Source organism: Pelobates fuscus, chromosome 10 (assembly GCF_036172605.1).
Source record: "Pelobates fuscus isolate aPelFus1 chromosome 10, aPelFus1.pri, whole genome shotgun sequence".
Taxonomy (NCBI): Eukaryota; Metazoa; Chordata; class Amphibia; order Anura; family Pelobatidae; genus Pelobates; species Pelobates fuscus.
The window spans coordinates 73,033,016-73,057,275 of NC_086326.1; the positions used below are offsets into that span (position 1 = coordinate 73,033,016).

Sequence of the window (24,260 nt, forward strand, 5' to 3'; positions counted from 1 at the left end):
TTCAAGGGTTTTGTCACATACCTGCCAAGTGTCCCTATTGAGGAGGTATAGTCCCTCTTTTCTATCCTATACCTATTTTATAGGAGCTGCTTAACATTCTTGGTGTGTCTGAATTTGTACCAGAGCTTCACCATAATCATAGTCACAGTAATGTGTCAATAAATATGTTCAGAAATCAGTCTGTGTAAATAAGATACATTGTTCCTGTTCTGTTACATTTTGGTTGCATAATTTGTTATTAGTATGTTACCTGATATTTATCAGAATAGTCCTGACCACAGTCCCACTGAGAACCCTAAAATTAAAGTGTCCCTATTTGTTATTATGCCATGAGTTCCCTGTCACTTTAATGTATATACTGGTATTTTATGTGTAGGATTTAAATGTGGTTACAATTTGTATAGGTATCAGTTCTCCATTTATGCTCAGTTTGTTTTACACATTACCACATATTACCAAATTACTAAGCATATGTGGAACATGTCAGATGAATGTCTGGTTGCCATCAAAGGGATTCTATAGTGCCAGGAAAACAAACCCGTTCTCCTGGCACTATAGGCTCCTGCAGTGCCCCCCTCCCTCGTGCCCCTCGGCTGACTGGTAGATAGCCACTAGAGGAGGAGTTCTCCCACAGAGGTAATTATTGCCGTTTCCCAGAAACGGCAATAATTACCACTGTAGGGTTAAGGGACATGGAACAACATGCTGAAGAGGTCTGCGTGTCTACACTGTCCCTTTAATCCTACTGGTTACCAACCAAAGCCAGGCTACTAACCCCATTCAGGCCAATCCATGGGCTCTTTCTCCAAATCTGAGACTGTTTGGAGAGAAGTGGAAAGGGGCTAAGTTAAAGGGAAACTCCAGTACCTGGAAAACAATCCGTTTTCCTGGCACTGTAGGTACCCTCTCCCTCCCACCCCCCAATCCCCGGTTACTGAAGGAGTGAAAACCCCTTCAGTCACTTACCTGAGGCAGTGACGATGTCCCTCGTTGCTGTCTCCTCCTCCGCGCCGCTCCTCCTTCTGATTCTGTTGGCCGGTGGGCGAGACTGATCCCGCCCACTGGCCGAGGAGACCTAATGTGCATGCGCGGCAATGCCGCGCATGCGCATTAGGTCTCCCCATAGGAAAGCATTGAAAACGAATTTCAATGCTTTCCTATTGGGAAATGAGCGACGCTGGAGGTTCTCACACAGCGTGAGGACGTCCAGCGACGCTCTAGCAAGGAAAATCCTTGCTAGAAATCAGGAAGTGCCCTCTAGTGACTGTCTAGTAGACAGTGGAGTTAACCCTGCAAGGTCATTATTGCAGTTTATAAAAAAAACTGCAATAATTACAGTTGCAGGGTTAGGAGTAGTGGGAGTTGGCACCCAGACCACTCCAATGGGCAGAAGTGGTCTGGGTGCCTGGAGTGTCCCTTTAAGCTACTTTGAGTGTGATGGTGTCATTGTAGAGGACTATGCTATTAGAAGGGTGGTAGGTGAAAGCTGGTGCAGTCAAGAGTGACATGCAGTGGACTACTAATGAAAATGTATGAATGCAGGTGTGTCTTTGTGTGCCTACCCGTTCCTGTGCCATAGCATACCCCCCCCCCCCCCCCTCTCGCGACCTACCTGGATTGTACCATAGTCAAACGGGACAGAAGAATCTTTAATAACGGAGGAAAAACTGAGTTGGGCTTTTCTTTGCTAAAAATGTATTCATTTATCTGAGCATCACTTCTATTCAAGGTCATGGACAGTGCACTAGAACCTCCAAGCTTTACTGGACCCTGCTCCTTTCATTCGATCAAGCAGGGAATGCAGAACAAATCCTTGGATCCAAGTGTTTTTGCACAAATGTTCTTCAATTTGTACCATTTAAAATTAAAAAAAAAAAATCTTTATTTTGCAAAAGATTGATTGTATGTTCATATGTGGTTAAACAAAATACAATAAGTGAGGAAGAAATGGTGACTTCATTTACATGTCAGTCTTGTACATCCACGATTTCCTGAATAGTCGAACGTATAGGTGCCCACATGACCCGTGCGACGCCTTGGCTATTATGCGAGGGCCACATGTACAATGTACAATTATGCAATCAATTTTCTTTATAAAACAATTAAACATAAGAGACAAACCCATAGTGCCAGAAAAGATCATGTGCAAATCCCCCCACCCCTCAGGAGACAAAGTACTAAGTTAACCCTCCACCTCCTCTATGTATTGTTCTTATAGGTCCCATACCTTTTGGAAGGTTTTAGTGGTGTTTCAGACGATTGAGGTTAGCTTATCCATAAGGTAGTTATCCTTGATTTTGGTGATCACCAATGTGAGAGAGGGTACCTCCAGGCACGACCACTTCTGGGCCAAGGCACTTCAGGCTGCAAGGTAAACCATATTGAGCAATTTCTGCTCAGGTCCGGTAAGGTCCTCTATTGGTTTGGAGAGGAGACATGCCCAGTGGTCCAGGTTTAATTTTATTTGCATTAATTTTAGAGCTAAGTTGCATTACCTGGGTCCAGTATGCCTGGATGGAAGGGCAGGACCACCACATGTGTATATAGCGTCCTCTTTCGCCATAGGAACGCAATTTGTACCATTTTTTTTATTAGTATTCTTTATTTTTGCAATGGCAGAATGCATGGTAAAGTAGCATGGTTATGCTTGTTGCTATTATTTTTATGTTCAGCAACTTACCCTAGCAGGATTCATAGCTCCCCTTGTATCTAGTTTAATATTAAAAAAAAAAAAAAAAAAAAACACAAATTACCATTGTATTTATATCTGTGCATTATTGATCACTAGTGTGGAATGTCAATGCATACTGTTATGCTTAGCAATACCAAAATTAAAAAAAGAACTGCTGATCTATGACTCAAACAAAAAGGTGTGGAATAAAAATTACAATAAAACAAACATTCCTAAAAGTAATGATCCATGTAGAAAAAAAACAAAAACATAGCCCTCATATTGCATTTCTAATACTAAAGTTCAAAAGGGAAAAAACAAAAACAAAAAAAATATCGGTGAAGAAAATGGCCATTAAAAAGGCTGCAAAATGTTTAAAGGATATATTTTATTTTATCAGTATTTTTGCCCCAAACATTGATATAAAATACTTGTACAATATAATAAAGCAATTTATATACATTGTGAATTATTTTTTCCCAATTCCATTACAACAATAATCATGTTAATTCCAAGGGAGAACCAAGAAAGAAAAATGCTGAATTTTCACAACTACAGTAGGACATCCTATTAACCAGCTTTTTTTTTTAATCATTTAGCAACAAGAGCTTCCATGGGTTGAAATGAAAATTGAATGTAACAATTGCAGAAATCCAAGCAAAATACAAAAACTAACCAAAAGAAGCTAATGACTAAAGGAAAAATAAATAAGATGAGTACAAGCATTAGTTGTGTGATGGGTAGAAAATAAAATGCACACAATAGGTCTTCAAAATGTTTAATATAGCCTTCATTTTCAAAGTGAATTCGGAGAATTTAGACAGATCCACAATAGTTTATGATCTGAGTGTTCAAAATAAATGAATGGATTTCAGAATGACAAAACAAAGTAATAATTTTACATGAAAGACCGGGACGATAAGGCAATTTGTTTCTCTTTAATTTACACCAGCCTACATGCATTAAAAAAAAAAAAAAAAAACGCATCTGTTTTTATATTGATGTATGTTCCAATGCAAAAAATCTCAAAATTAAAAAATAAAGTATTTCTATAAAATGCTAGTCTGAGAAAGGTCCAGTGTTTCAGCAAAAGCACTTGGTATTTATATATTTACATGTGGAATTACATACAGACCGCAGAATGTTTAGTGTGGTAAATTAAATGCAGCAGCGCTGGATGAAGGAAGACGATTTTGAGGGAGATTTGGCATTCTTTCTGGTTTCCATCCTTCATCTCAAGTGGAATACAAAAGGTTTAAATTTCGGGTTCTTCAGCGGACGCTTGTGGATCAGAGGGCTCATATCGTTGATGAAAATTGGTTCTTTTCCTTATCTTCTCGGGTGCTTTTCTCCATAAAACAATCTCCTGGTTAAGAACACAGCTTAAAGTTAGAATTAAAAAGCCCATCAAAATTAGATACTCGTGAAAACTAAAAACAAAACACAAATAGCTATATACATTGCTATCTCATTTATTTGGTGAGGATGGCTAGATCTTGTAAACCAAACTGTAAATGAGTTTAATTGTTTTTATATACCATCTTAAAAACCGCAATTTTACTCACTGTAAATTCCTTTTTCCTTAATATGGTGGCAGTACAATAGGGATGTACTCTTCCCATGGGACAAGCATCTGAAATTAAACATTAACATAAAAGTTCTTCCCCCAACAGGTAAAAGACACCAACCTGCCATGGACCCTCAGTACATCCCAAGAAAACATCAGAGACTCAATACTGCAAAAATATAAAATGTATTAATAAAGGGAGGGAGTGATGTACTGCCACCATATTAAGGAAAAAGGAATTTACAGCGAGTAAAATTGCAGTTTTTCCTGGCATATGGTGGCATTACAATAGGGAGATATCGAGATCTCAGAGCTATGGGCGGGAATTAAGCAACCACCGCTTGTAACACCTTGTGCCCGAAAACAGTACCAAAGGCAGAGAATACGTCTAGTCTGTAACGTTTGATTAAGGTGTTGAATGAAGACCATATAGCAGCTCTGCAGATATCTTCAGGTGAAGCTTGTGCTTTATTGGCCCAGGAAGCAGCCATGGCTCTTGTAGAATGAGCTTTCAAGGAGGTAGGCAAAGGCAGATCCAAGGAAGAATAAGCTATTTTAAATAGCGTCCACAAGCCATCTTTCCAGAGTAGCTTTGGAGGCAACATGACCTTTAAAGGATCACTATATAGTGTCAGGAAAACAAAGCGGTTTTCCTGACACTATAGTGCCCTGAGGGTGCCCCCACCCTCAGGGTTCCCCTCCCATAGTGCTGAAGTGGTTGAAACCCCTTCAGCAGCTTACCTTAATCCAGGCAGCAAACATAAAAATTTCACGCCATTTCCGGGAATTTTGACCGCACATACACAGTAGCGCGGTCGGAACTCCGATGGAACGCATTACCTCCCGGGCGTACGTTCCACCGCTGTGCGCATGCGTCTAGCTTAGACAGTGATTTGCTGCTGCAAGAAACCTCCTACTTGCTCTACCAGTGACCGCATTTGGCATAAAGCAAGTTAAACATACCTGCTCTGTAACTCCTGCAGGATGCACTCAGGCCACTCAGCTCTCCACCCGGGAGGCTATCAGGCCGGATCCCCCTGGCAGAAACCCATGTGCCTCACCACAAAAAAAAATCCAGATGCCGTTAGTTCCTGATGGAACAAGAAAGAGAACTGAGGGACCATGGCAGGTTGCAGTTTTATACCTGTTGGGGGATGAACTTTTATATAACATTTTTAATTTCAGATGCTTGTCCCATGGTAAGAGTACATGCCCATATTGTACTGCCACCATATGTCAGGAAAATAAAATTATTTTATGACAACCCTCCCAAGAAAGAAACCCAAAAAACAGATTGCAGATTCCAAGTACCTTTCTTCTACAGTGACATCTACCTATATCAGGACATGGAAGAAATCTGGCCCTCGTAGGAAATGCCCTTTTAATAATGTAGGGCCCACATACAAACCTATTATTTCTGCGTGATGTTTAAAACAAAAAAAACAAAAAAAACAAAAAAAAAATCAACCATGTACTAAAGATTCAAAAAAATGTGTGCAGAATCAACAGATTACACAACAAAAATGTATACATTTGGGATGTAAACAAAAAAAAATACTATAAAAAAAAAATACTATAAAACTCTCCTGACGTAACCAGTGTCTATATATGGCAATTTTCATTACAGAAAGACATACTTGTTGTTTGAAGTATCGTCTGTCTTCTTCATCTACAAGTACCAGATTCAGGAAATATCTGACAGAAAACTTTTTGTTAACATCTCTCATGGTGGGTGTTGGATCATACCCAGCAAGAAAAAGTCTGATTGGAATGGATTCACCTGAAGAAATAGAACAGAATTTAATTAGAACAGCTTGAAATTATTTTGTAAAGTTTCATACAGAAAGAAATTAGGAAGAAAACAAAACAAAAACAAAAAACAACAAGGCACAAATCAACATTCTTTATTTAATTTTCAGGAAAGACAGGGCATATTCCCAATATATTTTGTCAGCAAAGACCCTGGAAACAAAATGATTTGCTTTAAGAGCTCTAATTGCAATATAAATGCAAGATTGTTTTAAATTACAAATCTAGTAGTATACAAAATGTACATTAAATAAATAAAATTGAGTGCAAGCTTAGAGAGCTAGACACATTCCCTGCACCTGCAGCATATTCTGTATGGGAGACTTACTACACATGCACAAAAACTACATTCATTCATCTTGATTAGTTCCCGCTTTCGATACGGGAATGTTGCAAGTGTGGAAATCACTGTCTGCCTGTGGCAGTAATCAGAGGAACACTGCTCATGCAGCAGTTGCATTACAGATTTAACATATGTCTTATCCTTTACAATGTATGCAAAAAGAACACTGGTAATTATATGGACGGGCAGGGACATATAATTCGACACACTGGTACAAAAGAAGAAGACAACCCTGCCCAGGATTTTCTAAATTCTGCAAGTAAGCCAGTGAGCTTACAATCTGCACAAAAAAACAAAAAAAACAACATGCTATAGAAAAATGAAAAAAAAAATACACTTATTCCAAGGCAGTCTAGATTTTACATTTATTTACTTAAAAAGGTATCTTTTACAGTTTTTTCCCCTCCAACATATGAACGAGCAGTGCTAAAGTTATGTGTTGACATTGTTACATGAGTACCATTAAATTGGGTAATAGTAACAACCACTGGATGTTGGGCTAAGGTTACATCCCCAGGACATACTTGAAAACCAGAGTAACCTGAATGTACCTTTCCTGGTTAAATACTTTGTTGTTAATATTATTGTTACATCCACAAGACAAAATCTGTACCTTTTACTGGTGCCCCATCCATGATTTCATACTTTGCAACCGTCTCAGTCTCCGTTGTTGTGCTAGGTCCTGTGACACAATGGATAAAGTTGGTTAACACAAAATACAATTCAAAGAAGTAGATGCATACAGTTAATAACAAATTGTAAAAGGAAAAACAAAACACACACCAAAAACCTATTACAGTGGCACAATAGAAAAAAAACATCAGTAAGTTATGATTTAGGCTAGAAATGACAAAACATGTTATTTGGAGTGTATTGCTAAGGAGATGTATAGTGTCACCAAACACCCATCTCTGTCAAACACTATGTATAGTTCATTTTGTTTGTGAGTGTAATCACATGACCAATCATTGGGACCCATTGTAGTTGTCTTTGAGCTAAATCCAGGAACACATTTCTGTCTCTTATATTTAATGCTCACTGCTTCATAAAGGGTACACAACATAATCCAAAATAAAACAAATAGGGCGCTCATGCTTATATGTTCTGCAATTGCAATCACCAGGCTGGACTTCCAGAAGTAGTACTGCTCAAACAAGGAAGCAATCAACCAATCAGCATGATCTATTAAAGTTCTGTTGCCCCTTTTTCACAGCGCTGACTTTATCCTGTCAATTCCTGCATTGGGGGGGGGGGGGGGGGGAGGGGGTTCATTGGATACACACTTTTAGATAAGCAGAGACAGATGTGAGTAATTTAGGAATGAAGCAACTCACACAGAGAAATAGAAGGTGCTCTGTAGTTTCTACAAATTTATGTGAGCAACGTTAAGTTTAAAAAAAAAAAAAAAAAAATTACTTTTGGTTGGGTCTGTCTCGTGGTGTAAATCTCTGAATAGAGAGCTAAGTGCTGGCCTACATATGTGCAGAGATAAACAATATGCAAATAGGTGAACTGGAAGGTACTAAGATACCAACCATTTCTTGATCTCCGCAAATATCACTGCAGACCTTGGGAATTTGCTCCAAATGTTGGACCTTTTTTATTGTTCAATGTTTATTTTGCACTTCATGCATTACCTCTATAATGCCCTAAAAGGGAATGGAGGGGTACATTCCAGCACCAAATTTACCTTTAAAAGAAGTGCTTTGTGTAAACGTGCACACAAAGTTCTAAAACTATAAACAGGAAAGCATGGCTTTGATTCGAATAAATGTCGTTACCTATTCCAGTGATTTCTTTTTTTATCAACTGCAATTCCATGTGCTGGATTTTTATTCTGACCAGAAGGAAGTAAATTTTCCCAACAATTACATCTTTTAAGTGGTACCTTCAAACAAAAGGGATACAATTATGGAACCAAAAAAAATCTAAACAAAATAATAAACATCATTTATAGTATATTTACAGCAGAGCAGATTCCAAGCGTCTACTTGTCTATCTAATAAAGCTGTAATCTAAATTTGATCTCTAGTGTTTGTACAATTACAAATTAATTATAGGTTTTAACAAACTTTTACTGTGGGTGGGTGGAGGAAAAAATAAACCACAAACATTAAACACTCACTTTGACTTGTTGTATTCAAATTCTATATGCAAACAATCTTCTATTCCAACTTCCATTTTGATTGAGTTGTTAACTTCTGGATATGTTGCAAGTTGGTGAACAATCAGGTCATATTCCTTTACCAGGTCTGAGATGCGCCTCACTATTGTTACTTTAAGAAAATATCTAACAAAATAGCAAGAAATAGAATTATCGTTCACACCTGTTATGAAAAGATAAAGAGAGGTTGGGGGGCGGGGACATTTAACACTTCTCCTGCTAACATTCTAGAAAATTTGAAGATTCAAGGATACACCTTTAGTTATATCAACTTACTGAACAGGCTCAGAAGCACCACTCTGGTATTTCGTTTGTTGGGTAGATTGTACAATATTTAAAAAAATGCATTTAAAAATATTAGAATATAGGCTGCACTCACAAGGGTACTGCCAGGAACAATTAACACAAAATGCAGAATAAAGCAAGTTATGTGAAACTAGTTTTAAGGCTAGTTTTAACATTGATAAAATCATCTATGTAAAGAAAATAACGAGGCATTACTTACAAGATGATATCATCATCCATTGCACAAGCATGTGGCAAAACCATAACCCCACTATTGGCAGGTGCTACTCTATCCTAATCTAAGGATTGCTGTTCAAGGAACACTACAAGTAGCACTGTAGTGGTTATGGTGCCAAGGCTGCACTGGTGCCCTCTCAGGGTAAGAATTAAAACAGTTTAAGAACAGCCTGGCAACTTAACCAAGTCTGCAACTGAAGCCCTGTTTACAATTTTGCGTACAAGAAGAATATGGTTCGCTCCACTGAGCAAACCAGGGCCATGAAGGTCTTCTCTCATTGGCTGAGGGCGTCAGTGCTTCCAACCAGTGAGTGCAGCCCTTGTATCAGGTTGTGACCCAGGTAGTTTATTAAACTGGTTTGAACACTAAACCCTGGGAGGACATTAGAACACTATTGGCACCATAACCACTACAGTGGGCTGTAGAAGAAACTTGGTGCAATGATTAAAAATAAATCATACCGTAGCCTAACATTAGAGCCAATGTAGGATTCATAAGGCTTCTCAACTTGCATGAACTCGAAATCATAACTTCGACTCTGTGTCAGTTCTCCAGGTAAGGCCAGCTCTTTGACAAGGTTCACAAATTCATGTGTATTACTTTTGTCATTGAAAAGTTCTGGAAAGGGGAAAAATAAACCTCTTCATTTTACATATTGCCAACACGTAATCATGTTCCCTTACAGTACTTATACAAGTTACCAGAAGAAAAGTCCTTGCAATGCACGCCCTGTGAGATATACTTTATCCCAATTTTCGGTCTCTGCTTTGTGGCATAAAAATGTTTGCACAGACTTGCTGCAGCAATTGAAGCACATTTCCATTCTAATAATTTTATACGATGAATAAGGGAATCTGGATTTAACATTAACATGGATGCAGTTTTACAGTAATGCGATATAGTTTACCAATATTTACCAAATATTGGTGATTCTGCAGTGGCACATATATTTTGCATAAAACAACCTACTATAGTCATAACAGCTTCACCATAATCTCACCAAAGTAATGTGCCTGCGTAGAGGGAACAATCTTGAACAGACGCAAACCAACTTCAAATATTCTCTAACACATCAACTATACAATTTCCCAATTTACAACATGTTCATGAAGCATTTATTAAACAATGAGTTCAGCAGTAACCAGGAGGAGACAGTGGCCACTTACATCCAGTGGAAGTTTGTTTATTAGAATAAATGTGCTATAGAACAGATTATTCTGTGAGGTTAAACTTTCAACTTAAAAAAGGAAACTGAAGGCACTGCAATTGTCCGAAGTCCCCAGTGCCTTCATTTCATTCAGTGTTGAACCATTTTCAATGCTAAATGGGAGTCCACAGAAGCCTATACTTTTTGTGCTGCTTAAGTAAGCACTAGACTGAGCTGAAATGGATGGCTGTGATTGGCTGAGAGTGTCAGCTGACTGCTTTCAGTCCATCACAATGCCCATTGCTGGTATGAATTGGTATGGCAGGAAGTAAGTGTGTAATCATTGTTTAGACATCTTCTGTGAGGTCAGGCTTTGGATGTCCAGGTACTATTGTTTAGTGTTAAACTGCTTGAAAATGGTTTAAACACTGAATGGAGGGACAGTGCCTGAGGACTCCAGACATTATAACCAAGTCAAAGATTAAAATTTTTTATAGTAACTAGTAATAGGTAAAAGTATTTATACTATCAGCGACACCAAGTCCGAGACTTCCTGATTGAAGCCTTTGACTTGAACAGACATAAAGGGGCAGAGCGACTGGCGCCAGATTGAAGACATTGGGGTTGAACTGTTTCTGTTTAACCCCTTGAGTTAAGTCAACATCCAGGAAATCCTTGTACCATAACAAATTCATTCTAATTAAGTTGTTATGGTGTCATGAGTGCTTATTTAATGAATGATGGGTCAAAATGCTGACAAAGTAGTATTATAGTCTTAAAAAGGGCAACATAAATGCAAGTCTCACAATTTAAAATGGGCAAAACAAAAACTTACCAATTTGTCCAACAAACTCAATCCGTATTCCTTGATGTTCTAGTCTTTTACCAGGCTGCTTGAAGACAATGTTTACCTACACAGACAAAAAAAAACAAAAAACATAAATGTTGCAAAGATACAAGGACAGACAGCAGGAAGCGCATATGTAAGATTACATCATCTTGCATTTACGTTAATGGTTTACTAACAGATGTATAAATATCCTTTGCAGCAAGACTGATGGATGAGGAAGCCAAAAGTTTCAGATACGAACCTTTCGATACATTTCCCAATGTAAACAGATGAAATATTAATAGCCACCTAAAGTATTCTTTGCTATCCACGTCTAGATGATGGGACCACTTAAAGATTTAGATTTAAAAAAAAAAAAGAGATGCTCAAGAATATAAACAGTGTTTATCTGGCACTTGGCATTTCCTTTATACAACTGGAGAACATGCTTTAAATTTCTCAGAGGATCAAAAAAAAAAAGAACAGACTAAGTGACTCTTAATTGCCAATACATGTAACTGCTCATCCACCAACAGTATTCTACTAAGGTATGCTAATGGATCCTGCAAAAGTTATCCTTGTGAAATGATCCATTCCAGTTTGTTTTTTCAGCAATCATTAAACAGCAGCAATGAGTTGAAGCAATACACTGTACTGCATAGCATGAGTGTCTAACTAACCAACAATGAGACAAAAATAAAATATGGGTTCCAACCGTAACCAATTTTCCAGTATAATGTGTTGCTACCAGAAGCTGACCTTGACACACACACAGCCAAAGTGCATGGAATGAGACATGGAGGAACCATTTTTTTTGCTCATTTTCTAAGCATTTGTAATTGAGCTGGTCCTTACCTTTCCAGCCACAGATTCACCGTCATAGAATAAGAAATGCTTTTCTATCTTGCCTTCTTCTGTTTTGATCTCCGACAGCTTTCTTGTTTCGGCGTCATTAAGTGCAACTTCAATCTCGCATATCGGACCAAACAAACCGCTTAGAAAACTCTGCAAGAAAAAGTACAGTTTAAATACATTATTAATGTTCCATTTGTTCTGTTAGAATGTTCTAAACTCTGTTTATTATAACCATGTCTGATTTGATATTGCTAAAGATTAAGATTTTAATTTAGTAATGTCAATTAGTGATTTATTTTTTCTATTATCCTGGCTCTTTTCAAAGTTGCTGCAGACTATTTTTTTTCAGAAATATGGCAGGGTGCAGAGAGGTGACATCAGGCAACTCCAGCAGGGATCCCCACCTTAAGATTCTCCACCATTAATTCAATGCTTTCCCATGGGGAGGTCTAATGAGCGGGCAGCATTTGCCACGCATACGCATTAAAGCCGCTTGTCGGGACGGAAGACGGGTGCGGAGCTTCGACCGAACGCCAAGGACATCGACGCTGGGATCAGGTAGGTAAATAAAGGGTTTTTAACCCTTTATTTGCCAGGGATGGGTGCGCAAGGGAAGGGGAAGGCAGTAGAAGCGATAGTGCTAGTAATACAGCTATGTATTCCTGGCACTATAGTATCCCTTTGTAATGTAATGTAGCATGAAAATATATGATTATACTCTGGATATGAAGTATTAAAGGGACACTATAGTCATCAGAACAACTACAGCTTATTGGATTTGTTCTGGTGAGTATAATCATTCCCTCCAGGCTTTTTGCAGTAAACATTGTTTTTTCATAGAAAATGCAGTGTTTACATTACAGCCTAGGGATACCTCCACTAGTCACTCCTTATATGGGTACTCTAGGTGCTTCCTGGGCACCAGTGTGCAGCACTGCCATTCAGTGTCTCCATCCTCTGCATGGAGACACTGAACTTTCCTCATAGAGATTAATTGACTCAATGCATCTCTAAGAGGAGATGCTGATTGGCCAGGGCTGTGTTCTGCATGTGCTGGCTCTGCCCCTGATCTGCCTCCTTGACAGTCTATGCCAATCCAATGCTTTCCTGTGAGAAAGCATTGTATTTGGCTTTACGCAACCCTTCTGATGTCAGCCAAGCAGGCAGATCAGGGACAAAGCCAGCAGCAGCAGACTGGAACAACAAGTAAGATTTTACTATATTTATGGGGGCAAAAGATGGCCAGATGGTGTTTTTAATACTAATGGGTCATGAATACATGTTTGTGTTCCTGATCCAATAGTGTTCCTTTAAGTCAATTATGATGTAGCACAAGTCCAATTCTGTAATTTACTTTGATGCCTGCTACAATATTTTAAAGGGTTACTCCAAACCATCATAACCACTACATCCACTGGAGATGTATCCTGGCACCATTCCCCAGTAGTGGGGCAAAATGTTTAAACATTTTGCCCTCTTATCTGGGTTCCAGAGTGCCCAGACTCCTCTGAAGCTGGGTGAAGTGCATTTGGCTTCTGCAGGCTAAACTTGGATGCCAATCCTGCCATTTATTTATTTCCTGTTCCTCAAGAATACAAACTTGCCATTGACAGGACACTTCCACTAATGGAAATAAAGGTATGGAAGTCGTAAGTAAAAACGTCAAGGGCTGCTGACTCTACATACTGTTTACAGGCCATAGATTCACGTTCCACAAGAATACTTGCTCTGCTGCTGAACAACTTAAAGGGACACTCCAGGCACCCAGACCACTTCTGCCCATTGGAGTGGTCTGGTTGCTAACTCCCACCACCCTTCACCCTGCAAGTGTAATTATTGCAGTTTTCTTTTTTATAAACTGCAATAATTACCTTGCAGGGTTAAGTCCTCTTCTGGTCACTTGAGGGACTTCCGTGTTCTTAGAAAAGTGTTCTAAACTACGCTGGATGTCCTCACGCTATGCATGAGGACCTCCAGCAACGCCGGAATCCCCATAGGAAAGCATTGAATAATGCTTTCCTATGGGGAGGTCTAATGAGCGCGGTGGCCATTGCCGCGCATGCGCATTAGGTCTCCCCCGTCGGCTGAGCCTGACCCAGCGCTGGATCCAGGTAAGTCACTGAAGGGATGGGGGGTGGGAGGGAGAGGGGCACTGCAGGGTCCTGCAGTTCCAGGAAAACGGATATATGTTTTCCTGGCACTGGAGAGTCCCTTTAATGAGGTTGTTCAGGTAAACAAAATAGTTCCCTGCAGCCCTTCATGTAAACACTGTATTTTCTGAGAAAATACAGTGTTTACCTTGGAAGCTAGGAACACCTCTAGTGGTAGTCACTCAGACGGCCACCAGAGGGACTTCCGAGTTCAGGGCTGCCTAATTCGCATTCATCACGTTTGACGTCTTCACGCTTGGGTGAATACATCAAACATGATATCGGGAGTCAGGAGGCACTGTGAACGCGCCTCCTGTGTCCTGTAGCTAACCTCGGAGCCTGTCAGCAATCAGAGCTGACCGTGTGGGGAGATAAGACACACAGCAGTTCTGGCTAACAGGTAGAAGACCGGAGACTGAGCAGGAGGATCCGAAACGTAAGTAAACATCTTGTGAGAGAGGGGGCGGGCGAGAGATAGACAGAATTAGACAGTAAGAAATAGATAGAAATAGAGTGTGTGTGTATATTTAACAATATTTTCCGTGTGTATTTGTGTACAAACACTATATATAGAGATATAGAGATATATATAGTTTGTATACTTTATACATTGGGCTGAAGGGTTGCGGTAGGAGGGGGGCGGGCATAGACAGCGAGTTGAGCTGTCAGTCAGCTTAGCTCGCGAATGCGCTCAGTGTTCATTCATAGGGCGGCATACAATGCCGCTCTCTGTAGAGCGCGATTGGTGCAGTGCGAAGCCACGCATGCGCACCAGATCGCGATGATGCTTCTCTAAGAGAAGCGTCTGATTGAGCCCTGCTACTTCGGCATTTTGAGGAAAAAGGGGGGGCGGCCTGCCGAGGATCTTGGCGCTGGAACGGAGGCAAGTTTTATCTATAATAAGGACTCGAAAATATTTTTTATTAAGGGGAAGTTAATATAAAAGCAAGAAAGAAGGCTAGGGGACCGGTCTTTCTTGCTTTTATATGTTGACTATAGTGCTCCTTTAATCCTGTTTGTGATTTATATTCTCTACAGATTCAGTATCCATGGAAACAGTCATTATAGGAAACAAACCAGCTTGGCCTAGCTTTTATCCCTCATTTGTACAGGCACCGGAGAATAGAAAGCTCATGGAGATAGACATTTTACTTGCATCAGCCTGATTATTGTGTAAGAAACCACTTTATAGTAAGAAGGAACACTGAGGCAGTGCTATAATAACACTTATTGAAAATGGGAACTATATTTGGAATTCTGAGTTACCATAATTTTTCTTCCAGTACAGATAAAAGAAACATCATACCATCCAGGCATCTGCAAGCCTTTGCTTGCATTAACCAAGCTTAATATGCCCCACATGCAGAAAAAAATTAAATGTGCACCATTTGTGCACAGTAGTAAGTAGAAAATCCATGTTCTCTTTGAAGACTATGTAAACTCATCTAGAGATTGTCAATCTGTTGATGCTAGATATGTGCCATTTTGACTGTGCTGGAATTTCACTGAAATACAGACCGTCTCTGTATATTTCCTACGCCTGACACTTTTAAAAACTATGCAGAGCTACCGCTGTCTAGTAGTGTCAATCCTACAGACGTCACCAGTGATGACTGCAGTGAATTGGCTCTGTCTATGGAGAATCCTGCGGTCTTGTGGGATCATCCATAGACCACAATGCTGTACTCTCGCTCATGCTCGAGAGTACAGCTGTAATGTCAGCTCCCGGTGCAGAAGCAAGAGCTGACAAAGCTGCGTGTAATAACATAATTCTCAAATCACACCAGGGGAGAGTTTGAGAAAGAATTATACAATGGTGTAAGGAAATCTCAGAGTTAATGCACTCCCAGATTGGAAAATATACAGAGTTAAGATGCTCTATAATCCTCTGGGCAGGAGATGACTGGCATTTTACATAGGTGAATAAAGTGAAATTGTGATTACACTAGAGCAGGGATAGGCAACCTTCAGCACTCCAGATGTTGTGGACTACATCCCCCATAATGCTCTTACACGCATAATGCTGGCAAAACATCATGGGAGTTGTAGTCCAAAACACCTGGAGTGCCGAAGGTTGCCTGTGCCTGGACTAGAGTATTACGAAAGAATATAATAGACCAGCAACTTTAAGGCAGTTGGTCATTTATTTTTTTAAAACTCTTTATTTAAGTATGGACAGGAACAATGAGGTATCAAAAGATCCATGTGACCCTAATCTGCAATATTTAGTACTTCAATAAAAAATCAAATGCAAAAACCAAGACAGAAATTAAAAAGACAACAGAGGAAGATAAAAGGAAGAGAATAAGGAGAGAAAGAAAGAAGTTACCAGCTTAGGAAAAGGAAACTGTACCCAAATAGAGATGTACTCCAGCCACAGATACCATGTCTTACTGAAGGATGGGAGTAAGTTTATCTATTATATAAAGGTCAGATCTTAACCACCTCCCGATTGAAGGAGTCCCATAATATAGCCATCTGGCCACAAGAGATCTGCCTGCTGCTAAAGCAATTTTGTTATATAGTCTTTGCAGATGGGACAGAAATCCCTCAATAGGACGGGATAATATCAACCTAGGATCTTTTGCAAAAGGTCTGTGAAAACCTGCAGGTTCCCCATCTCCCTACAGTAAGACACCACTTTGCGAATGTTCATCAAGGTCACGGTCAGCTTTTAAGACTGGTCGGGTAGATTCTCAGTATATGGGCAAATTTACACGATGAATTGGCATTATTGGTTTCTCAAACAAATGGGAAAAAAATAAAATAAACATGTCCAGAATGCATGGGAAAATTACTATGCAGACTTTGATTCAAGGCAAAAGAGCAATTTCTCTAGTCTAATACACATTTAAAAAGGCAAATGTTCCTGATTATAGAGTAAGGGCACACATATGTTGAGTGAATGGATGCTTTCTCACTGTTCTGAATACAAAGGGCAAATTATACTCCTGTATACAAAGATTCACACTACTATTATCCTGTATTCATACACAAATCCTCCTACATTCACACAGATATGCCATGCAAATATTGCATTAGTGACCAGCATAAACACACTCCTGAATTTACACTCAAACACTCGACTCCAGGCTCTGCACCAAAATATAATTTTTGGGGGAGATTACAGTAAAGTCACAACTGACAGTTCCCCTAAATTACTTGCAAAAACTTTCTGGTTACAAAGTAAGCAATGGTTAAAATGTGTGCATGAAAACACCCACTGACTGCTGAAATGGTATTTCTCTAAACCGATACATGTGACATCTCAACCCAATGTCATGTGCCAGAGACATGCAATCCTTACCGCATGGTTTTCAAATAAGATTGAGATTGCAAAATTATTTTTTACTCATATACAAAACTGTGCCAATAATTTTGGTTTGTTCTGTCAAGGTTATGAAACAAAAAGATTTAAATTCCCATAATCCTTTGCTAAACTAGAAGAAAGTGTCAGTTCATAATACAATCCAAAATTATCAAGGGCTTCACATTTCAAACACCATTCACGAATTTTACTGTAGATCTATTTTACTCTGTTCAAAAAAAAAAAAAAAAAAAAAACACCAGTAAAGAAAGTTGTTGCTAAGGAGATAAAAATGTTACAAAAACATATCATACCAAATATGCATTTAAAAAAAATAAAATAAAATAAAAACACCACTTAGACCTACTACATTTTACAATCATAACAATGTATTAAAATGTAAAAATACAGATTTTCAAACCTAATCAAAACTACAGGGTGGAATTGTAATGCATTTTTTCCTTTTCCAGATGCAAATGTTTACACTATATGGTTGAACAAAAACAAACAAAAAAAAGTCTTCCTTAACCAAAGGTTAAATTATATAGACCTATGGGACAAGAGAACAAAAAAAAAAAAATCATCAATCAAAAGCATTCATAAAGGGTAAGCACCCCAATCTCTTGGCATTATTGTGTACAGAAATTAAAAGGTGCACAGTCACCAGAACAACTACAGCTTAAAGGGATACTATAGTGCCAGGAATACAAAGCTGTCTGCCTCCCACCACTACAGCGAAACCCTTTACTTACAAAATACCAGCGCTGATGTTCCTCAGCGATGGGTCAACGCTCCACGGCACCAAGCAGGCGCAAATGCCGTGCACGCATGCTTTAGACCTCCCCATAGGAAAGCATTAAATCATTGAAAATGAGGAACAAATTTGACACTGGATATCCTCATGCAGAGCGTGAGGACGTCCAGGGTCAGATACCAAAACAAATGTCCGTTACGATGCAGAAAGAGCCTACAGTGGCCGTCCCCCCTCCTAGAAAGATATTTTACTTACCACGTGCCGACTCCATGGCTGAGATCATCAATAACTTACTTTAGAAGTCTTTATCTCCTGCTCTGTTAATAGAACTTTTATCACACACAGGAGGCTACTCCAGACTCTAGATTGCCATTAACAAAGCAAGAGATACGAAATTCGAAATTAAACAGACAGTGCAATAAAGGAAGCTAGAATATTTATTTATATTTACTAGTCAGGAAATGTTTAGAAAGGCTGTGCAAGTCACATGCAGCAAGGTGTGACTAGAGCTATATAAACAGAGTGATTTAACTCCTAAATCGTAATGAATGGAGCAGTGACACTGATTGGACATGATCTTTACATCAAAACTGCTTCATTAACCCCTTAAGGACCAAACTTCTGGAATAAAAGGGAATCATGACATGTCACACATGTCATGTGTCCTTAAGGGGTTAAGCTAGTTGATTTGGTGCCTATAGTGTCCCTTTAACAACTTTCAATACCAAAGGACCATCTATTTGAAAAGTTGCCTCTACTTGAGATTTTAGAACAATGGCCTACCAGATGGCTAATTCATATAACATCTTTCTATTCATAAACGTTTGCTACACAAGCTTTAGAGGGACACTCCAGTGCCAGGAAAACAATCCTGGCATCTTCAAGTCCCCTCTCCCTCCCACCGCACTGGTTGCTGAAGGGGTGAAAACCCCTTCACTTACCTGAGACCCCCGCCGATGTCCCTCGGCGGTGGTTTCGGGTAGCCGCCGCTCCTCCCCTTCCTTACATCAGCCAGTGAGCGAGACTGATCCCGCCGGCCGGGGAGACCTAAAGCGCATCCACGGCTATGCCACGCACGTGCATTAGAGCTCTACATAGTAAAGAATTGAAAATGCTTTTCAATGCTTTCCTATGGGGAATTGAGTGACGCTGGAGGTCCTCACACAGCGTGAGGACGTCCAGCAACGCTCTAGCACAGAAAACCTGTGCTATAGACACGGAAGTGCCCTCTAGTGGCTGTCTAGTAGACAGCCACTAGAGGAGGAGTTAACCCTGCAAGGTAATTATTGCAGTTTATAAAAAACTGCAATAATTACACTTGCAGGGTTAAGGGTAGTGGGAGTTGGCACCCAGGCCACTCCAATGGGCAGAAGTGATCAGGGTGCCTGGAGTGTCCCTTTAACTGCGCTCTATTACAGAGATAGTGGGCTCCGAAACTCCTCAGCCTTAGGCTCATCAGTCCATAAAGTTGAGCGAATACTCCAAGCACCATAACCATTGCAGGGCTACAGAGGCTTATAAGTGTTTGATGTCTGACCTCCCAGACCCCACCACTTCAGAGCATAGGTCAGGAGAGCAAACAGAAGCCAACTGTTTGACTATTTACAATGGTGGGGACACCAGGGCACCACTGTATCACCGTTGCAATGTTAGGGATTCAATATTAGCCAATAGTTGGAGATCTTCTTTCCTGATAAGCAACCATTTTTTTTTATAGATTAAAATCAATGTTTTAGAAAAGGTCAGACAGACCTTTGTGGGGAACAACATGCTAAGAACCTGATCCAGACAGGTTTTCATCGTTCCACAAACACCCTTCTGTTTCCTTTTTTGAGATTGTTCAGATTATTCTTATTTGATAATACACATCTTCATTCTGACCTGTCGTTTATAGATTCATGAAAACCCTATTATATTTGTCTTTCTCTTGTATTCTATGCCTCCCAAAAACTTCATGGTGGGGAAAAAATGATAATTATTTTTAATATACAGGTGTTTTTATTAGTCAATCTCTTCAGTGTAAGTGTTATTGGAAATTTCCAGTATACGTAATTACCTTATTAAAATGATACCAGGGTAGACTGTATATAATTATTGTAATAACTAGAGAACGTTGCCAACTAGTCAATACTCTCCATTGTTCTACTGTACAAAACATGGTTCTTACTTTTCCATGTTAATGTGTATGTATTGTGGACTTTACATCTGAAAGTTATTCAGTCACACAAGTTACATGCCATCACAATACCCACAAAAGATATGTTTCTTAACACTACAAATAATGAGAAATCCATGGATGTTTGTTCTCAATGACCATTAGCCAGATTCACTACAGTTAGCAGGTGGGGGACTTAAGAGTCTTCTCAGATGGCAGGGGTACTGGACAGATTGGCAAATTGCAGGTTGTACTAACAAATGGCATACCAAATTTCAGGTTCCCTCCTCAAATTTCTAAATATCTCCCTAAGCGCTCAGTGGCTTAGGGAGATATTGTAGCTGTGCAACAACAGATCATTTAAGGAACGATACACATATTTGCATATCTCAGCTTATAAACGAATTTCCTATGTCCCACAACGGTTACTTTGTATATTCCTTTACTTGCAATACCTTGTGGAGACTTTGTAACCTATATGTGGTGTGAGATCTATATTTCTACATTGTTGAAAGTTTATGATGTGTTGTAAACCTTCAATAAAAAGACATGGGGGGGAGGGGGGGGCAGGAAAAATAATGTTACCTCTCATTCAGTTTCTCTGCTAACTCAAGTTTAAACAACCATTCAGTTCTGGATAAATGCAATTCTTGGCAATCAACACATTCCTTTGGATTTCATTATCAATTAGAATGCCAAGACATATGTCACCAGGTCCCTTTCTTTCCACCTTGGATCATTTAAAGGAACACTATAGTTACCTAAATTACTTTAGCTAAATAAAGCAATTTTAGTGTATAGATCATTCCCCTGCAATTCCACTGCTCAAGTCACTGTCATTTAGGAGTTAAATCACTTTGTTTCTGTTTATGCAGCCCTAGCCACACCTCCCCTGGCTATGATTGATAGAGCCTGCATGAAAAAAAAATGGTTTTACTTTCAAACAGATGTAATTTACCTTAAATAATTGTATCTCAATCTCTAAATTGAACTTTAATCACATACAGGAGGCTCTTGCAGGGTCTAGCAAGCTATTAACATAGCAGGGGATAAGAAAATCTTAATTAAACAGAACTTGCAATAAAGAAAGCCTAAATAGAGCTCTCTTTACAGGAAGTGTTTATGGAAGGCTGTGCAAGTCACATGCATGGAGGTGTGACTAGGGTTCATAAACAAAGGGATTTAACCCCTAAATGGCAGAGGATTGAGCAGTGAGGCTGCACGGGCATGTTCTATACACCAAAACTGCTTCATTAAGCTGTTCAGGTGACTATAGTGTCCCTTTAACATGCTTTTACATTCTTATTCAGAAAATAAAGATTAAAAGTGCTTGAACAAGTGACTGGTCATCAGTGGCAGCATTGTATGTGTTTTTTTTTGTTTTTTTTTAGTAATGGAGAGATTGCTATATAGAAACACAATATGCTAAAGAAATCCCATTAACAATTGCCATGAGCGAGTTCTATCAAATGACTAGGATTAGTTGAGACATCTCATCAGAGCTTGCTACAGAAAGTGGTATATTGCTAACCCCTGTAAATTAAGTAAAACAAAAGGGTATTAAATATACCTCCAAGTTTCTCTTTATTACAATGGTGCATTCACCAGCATGCTAGTATGTGCACGCACTGACATGAAGTACAGTAATCCAAGTATTTACCATTTCAAGGGATTAAATAAATATTCTTTAACTTTGATCTCTGTTCTGCTGACAAACTGCCACTGACTGAACATCTGCGCTCAACAGGAATAACTAGGAATTACATATAGATAGATAATTCCTAGAATACCCATGCTTATAGCTTGTTGGTGCCAAACCGTAAAAATGCACTGATAATTCGTAAAGTGTTTAGTACATAACTATGCATTATACAATATTGAATATTATGTTGTTTTGAGAATGCTCCCAAGATAAAAGAAATGTGTTTGACAGTAGGGGTCAATAAATCTGAAACACACATCACCTTAAATTGCGACAGAGGTAACATTCTGATATTATAACACTGCCAACTATACAACTTTGGGTCTCAAAATTATTAGAATATAAGGATAGTTTAAATGAGCAATGGTGTCAGAAACCAGTTAGGTGATTGGCAGTGTACAAAACAAAATCTTATTTTCCACAATTAGTTGTAACTTAATAGCTAGTTGAAACTAGTTATATGATTGCATACTAGAGCAGATGTGCTTCCATTGAACACTAGGCCCGCTCAGGGTTGGCTTTTAGCACTTGGATGCACTATTGCGGCTAGAAGTCAGTCTTTCAGGGAAAGACTCCCAAAACTAAAGCATAGGCACTGGCAACAAGCCTGCACATGGCCCACTGGATTTGACAAGAGTCAGGATGTGCTTTAATCATTGACACAATGTTACCAAAAAAAGAATGCTGAAGACTGAATTAAAACAAATAACTGGCAGGTGCTTACAAGGGGGGCGTCTTACACATTACCACTCAACTTGGTTGGTGAATCTGGGAGCAGGAAGTAGAAGTCTGTTGAATTGCTGATATAATAATAATAATAATAAATAATAATAATAATAATATAAAAAGGAGTTTGTGTAGTTTTCTACCAGCTGGCTGAGTCCCATTGTGGAATCACAGTGAGCTATTTATTATTATTTCTAAAGGGCAGCGAGCCCTGCAGCAGTGAAGGCTGACTTGTGTCACTCCAGAAGCTGTGGACTGCCACTCCCATGATCCTCAGGCAGCCATGTGACAGGCTAGTCCTCCCATTGATGGCAGTGGTTGTGGTGCCCGGCCCATGGTGAGCTGCCATGCACTGTGTTACCAGCTCAGGCCCCCCATTGATGGCAGTGGTTGTGGTGCCCTGCCCATGGTGAGCTGCCATGCACTGTTACCAGCTCAGGACCCCCCATTGATGGCAGTGGTTGTGGTGCAATGCCCATGGAGAGCTGCCATGCAGTTACCAGCTCAGGCCCCCCATTGATGGCAGTGGTTGTGGTGCCCTGCCCATGGTGAGCTGCCATGCACTGTGTTACCAGCTCAGGCCCCCCCCCCCCATTGATGGCAGTGGTTGTGGTGCCCTGCCCATGGTGAGCTGCCATGCACTGTGTTACCAGCTCAGGACCCCCCATTGATGGCAGTGGTTGTGGTGCAATGCCCATGGAGAGCTGCCATGCACTGTGTTACCAGCTCAGGCCCCCCATTGATGGCAGTGGTTGTGGTGCCCTGCCCATGGTGAGCTGCCATGCACTGTGTTACCAGCTCAGGCCCCCCCCATTGATGGCAGTGGTTGTGGTGCCCTGCCCATGGTGAGCTGCCATGCACTGTGTTACCAGCCCAGGCCCCACACTAGGCCTTGACACATCCCCGGCCTCTCCTAGTGCATGCCGGCCGCCCCCTGCCTACAGGCCAGGTCTAGGTACTCCCCGGCGGCCGCGGCTCCTCTGGACTCGGGTTCTGCACTCACCATGTTCACCCGCACCGGACAGGACCCTCAGCACCGAGCAGCGACTCCACCCGCCACTGTCACGTGACTAGGGGGCGGGGCCTGACCTGACGTCACCAGAACACTCCATGTGACCTGTCAGCTGATCCGACACCACGTGGACTTAGGAGGGACATGGGTGGGCGGAGCTAGGAGACAGGGACACGCCCCCTCCTTATAACATAACTCTCATATAATACTATATAATATAATACTGAAATCATAATATAATAATATAATACTACAATCATATAATACTATATAATATAATACTGAAATCTTATATAATAATATAATACTGAAATCATAATATAATAATATAATACTACAATCATATAATACTATATAATATAATACTGAAATCTTATATAATAATATAATACTGAAATCATAATATATAATATAATACTGAAATCTTATGTAAAATTATAATACTGAAATCTTATATAATACTATGTAATATAATACTGAAATCATAATATTATTATTATTATTATTGTTATTTATATAGCGCCATCAAATCCCGCAGCGCTTTAC

The 24,260-nt window shown here is 39.8% G+C and overlaps 1 protein-coding gene across 1 annotated transcript; it reads right to left on the reverse strand.

The window, feature by feature from the left end:
• Positions 1-3,040: 3,040 nt before the first annotated feature.
• VPS26A (VPS26 retromer complex component A) lies at positions 3,041-23,780 on the reverse strand. Its single transcript, XM_063434902.1, has 9 exons — positions 23,706-23,780; positions 11,909-12,058; positions 11,060-11,135; positions 9,539-9,695; positions 8,516-8,680; positions 8,172-8,278; positions 7,004-7,072; positions 5,876-6,018; positions 3,041-4,037 (listed from the first exon to the last, which is right to left on the reverse strand). The coding sequence occupies exons 1-9, from the start codon at positions 23,706-23,708 to the stop codon at positions 3,927-3,929; spliced, it is 981 nt and encodes a 326-aa protein (XP_063290972.1). The 5' UTR covers positions 23,709-23,780; the 3' UTR covers positions 3,041-3,926.
• Between the last annotated feature and the right edge of the window lie 480 nt (positions 23,781-24,260).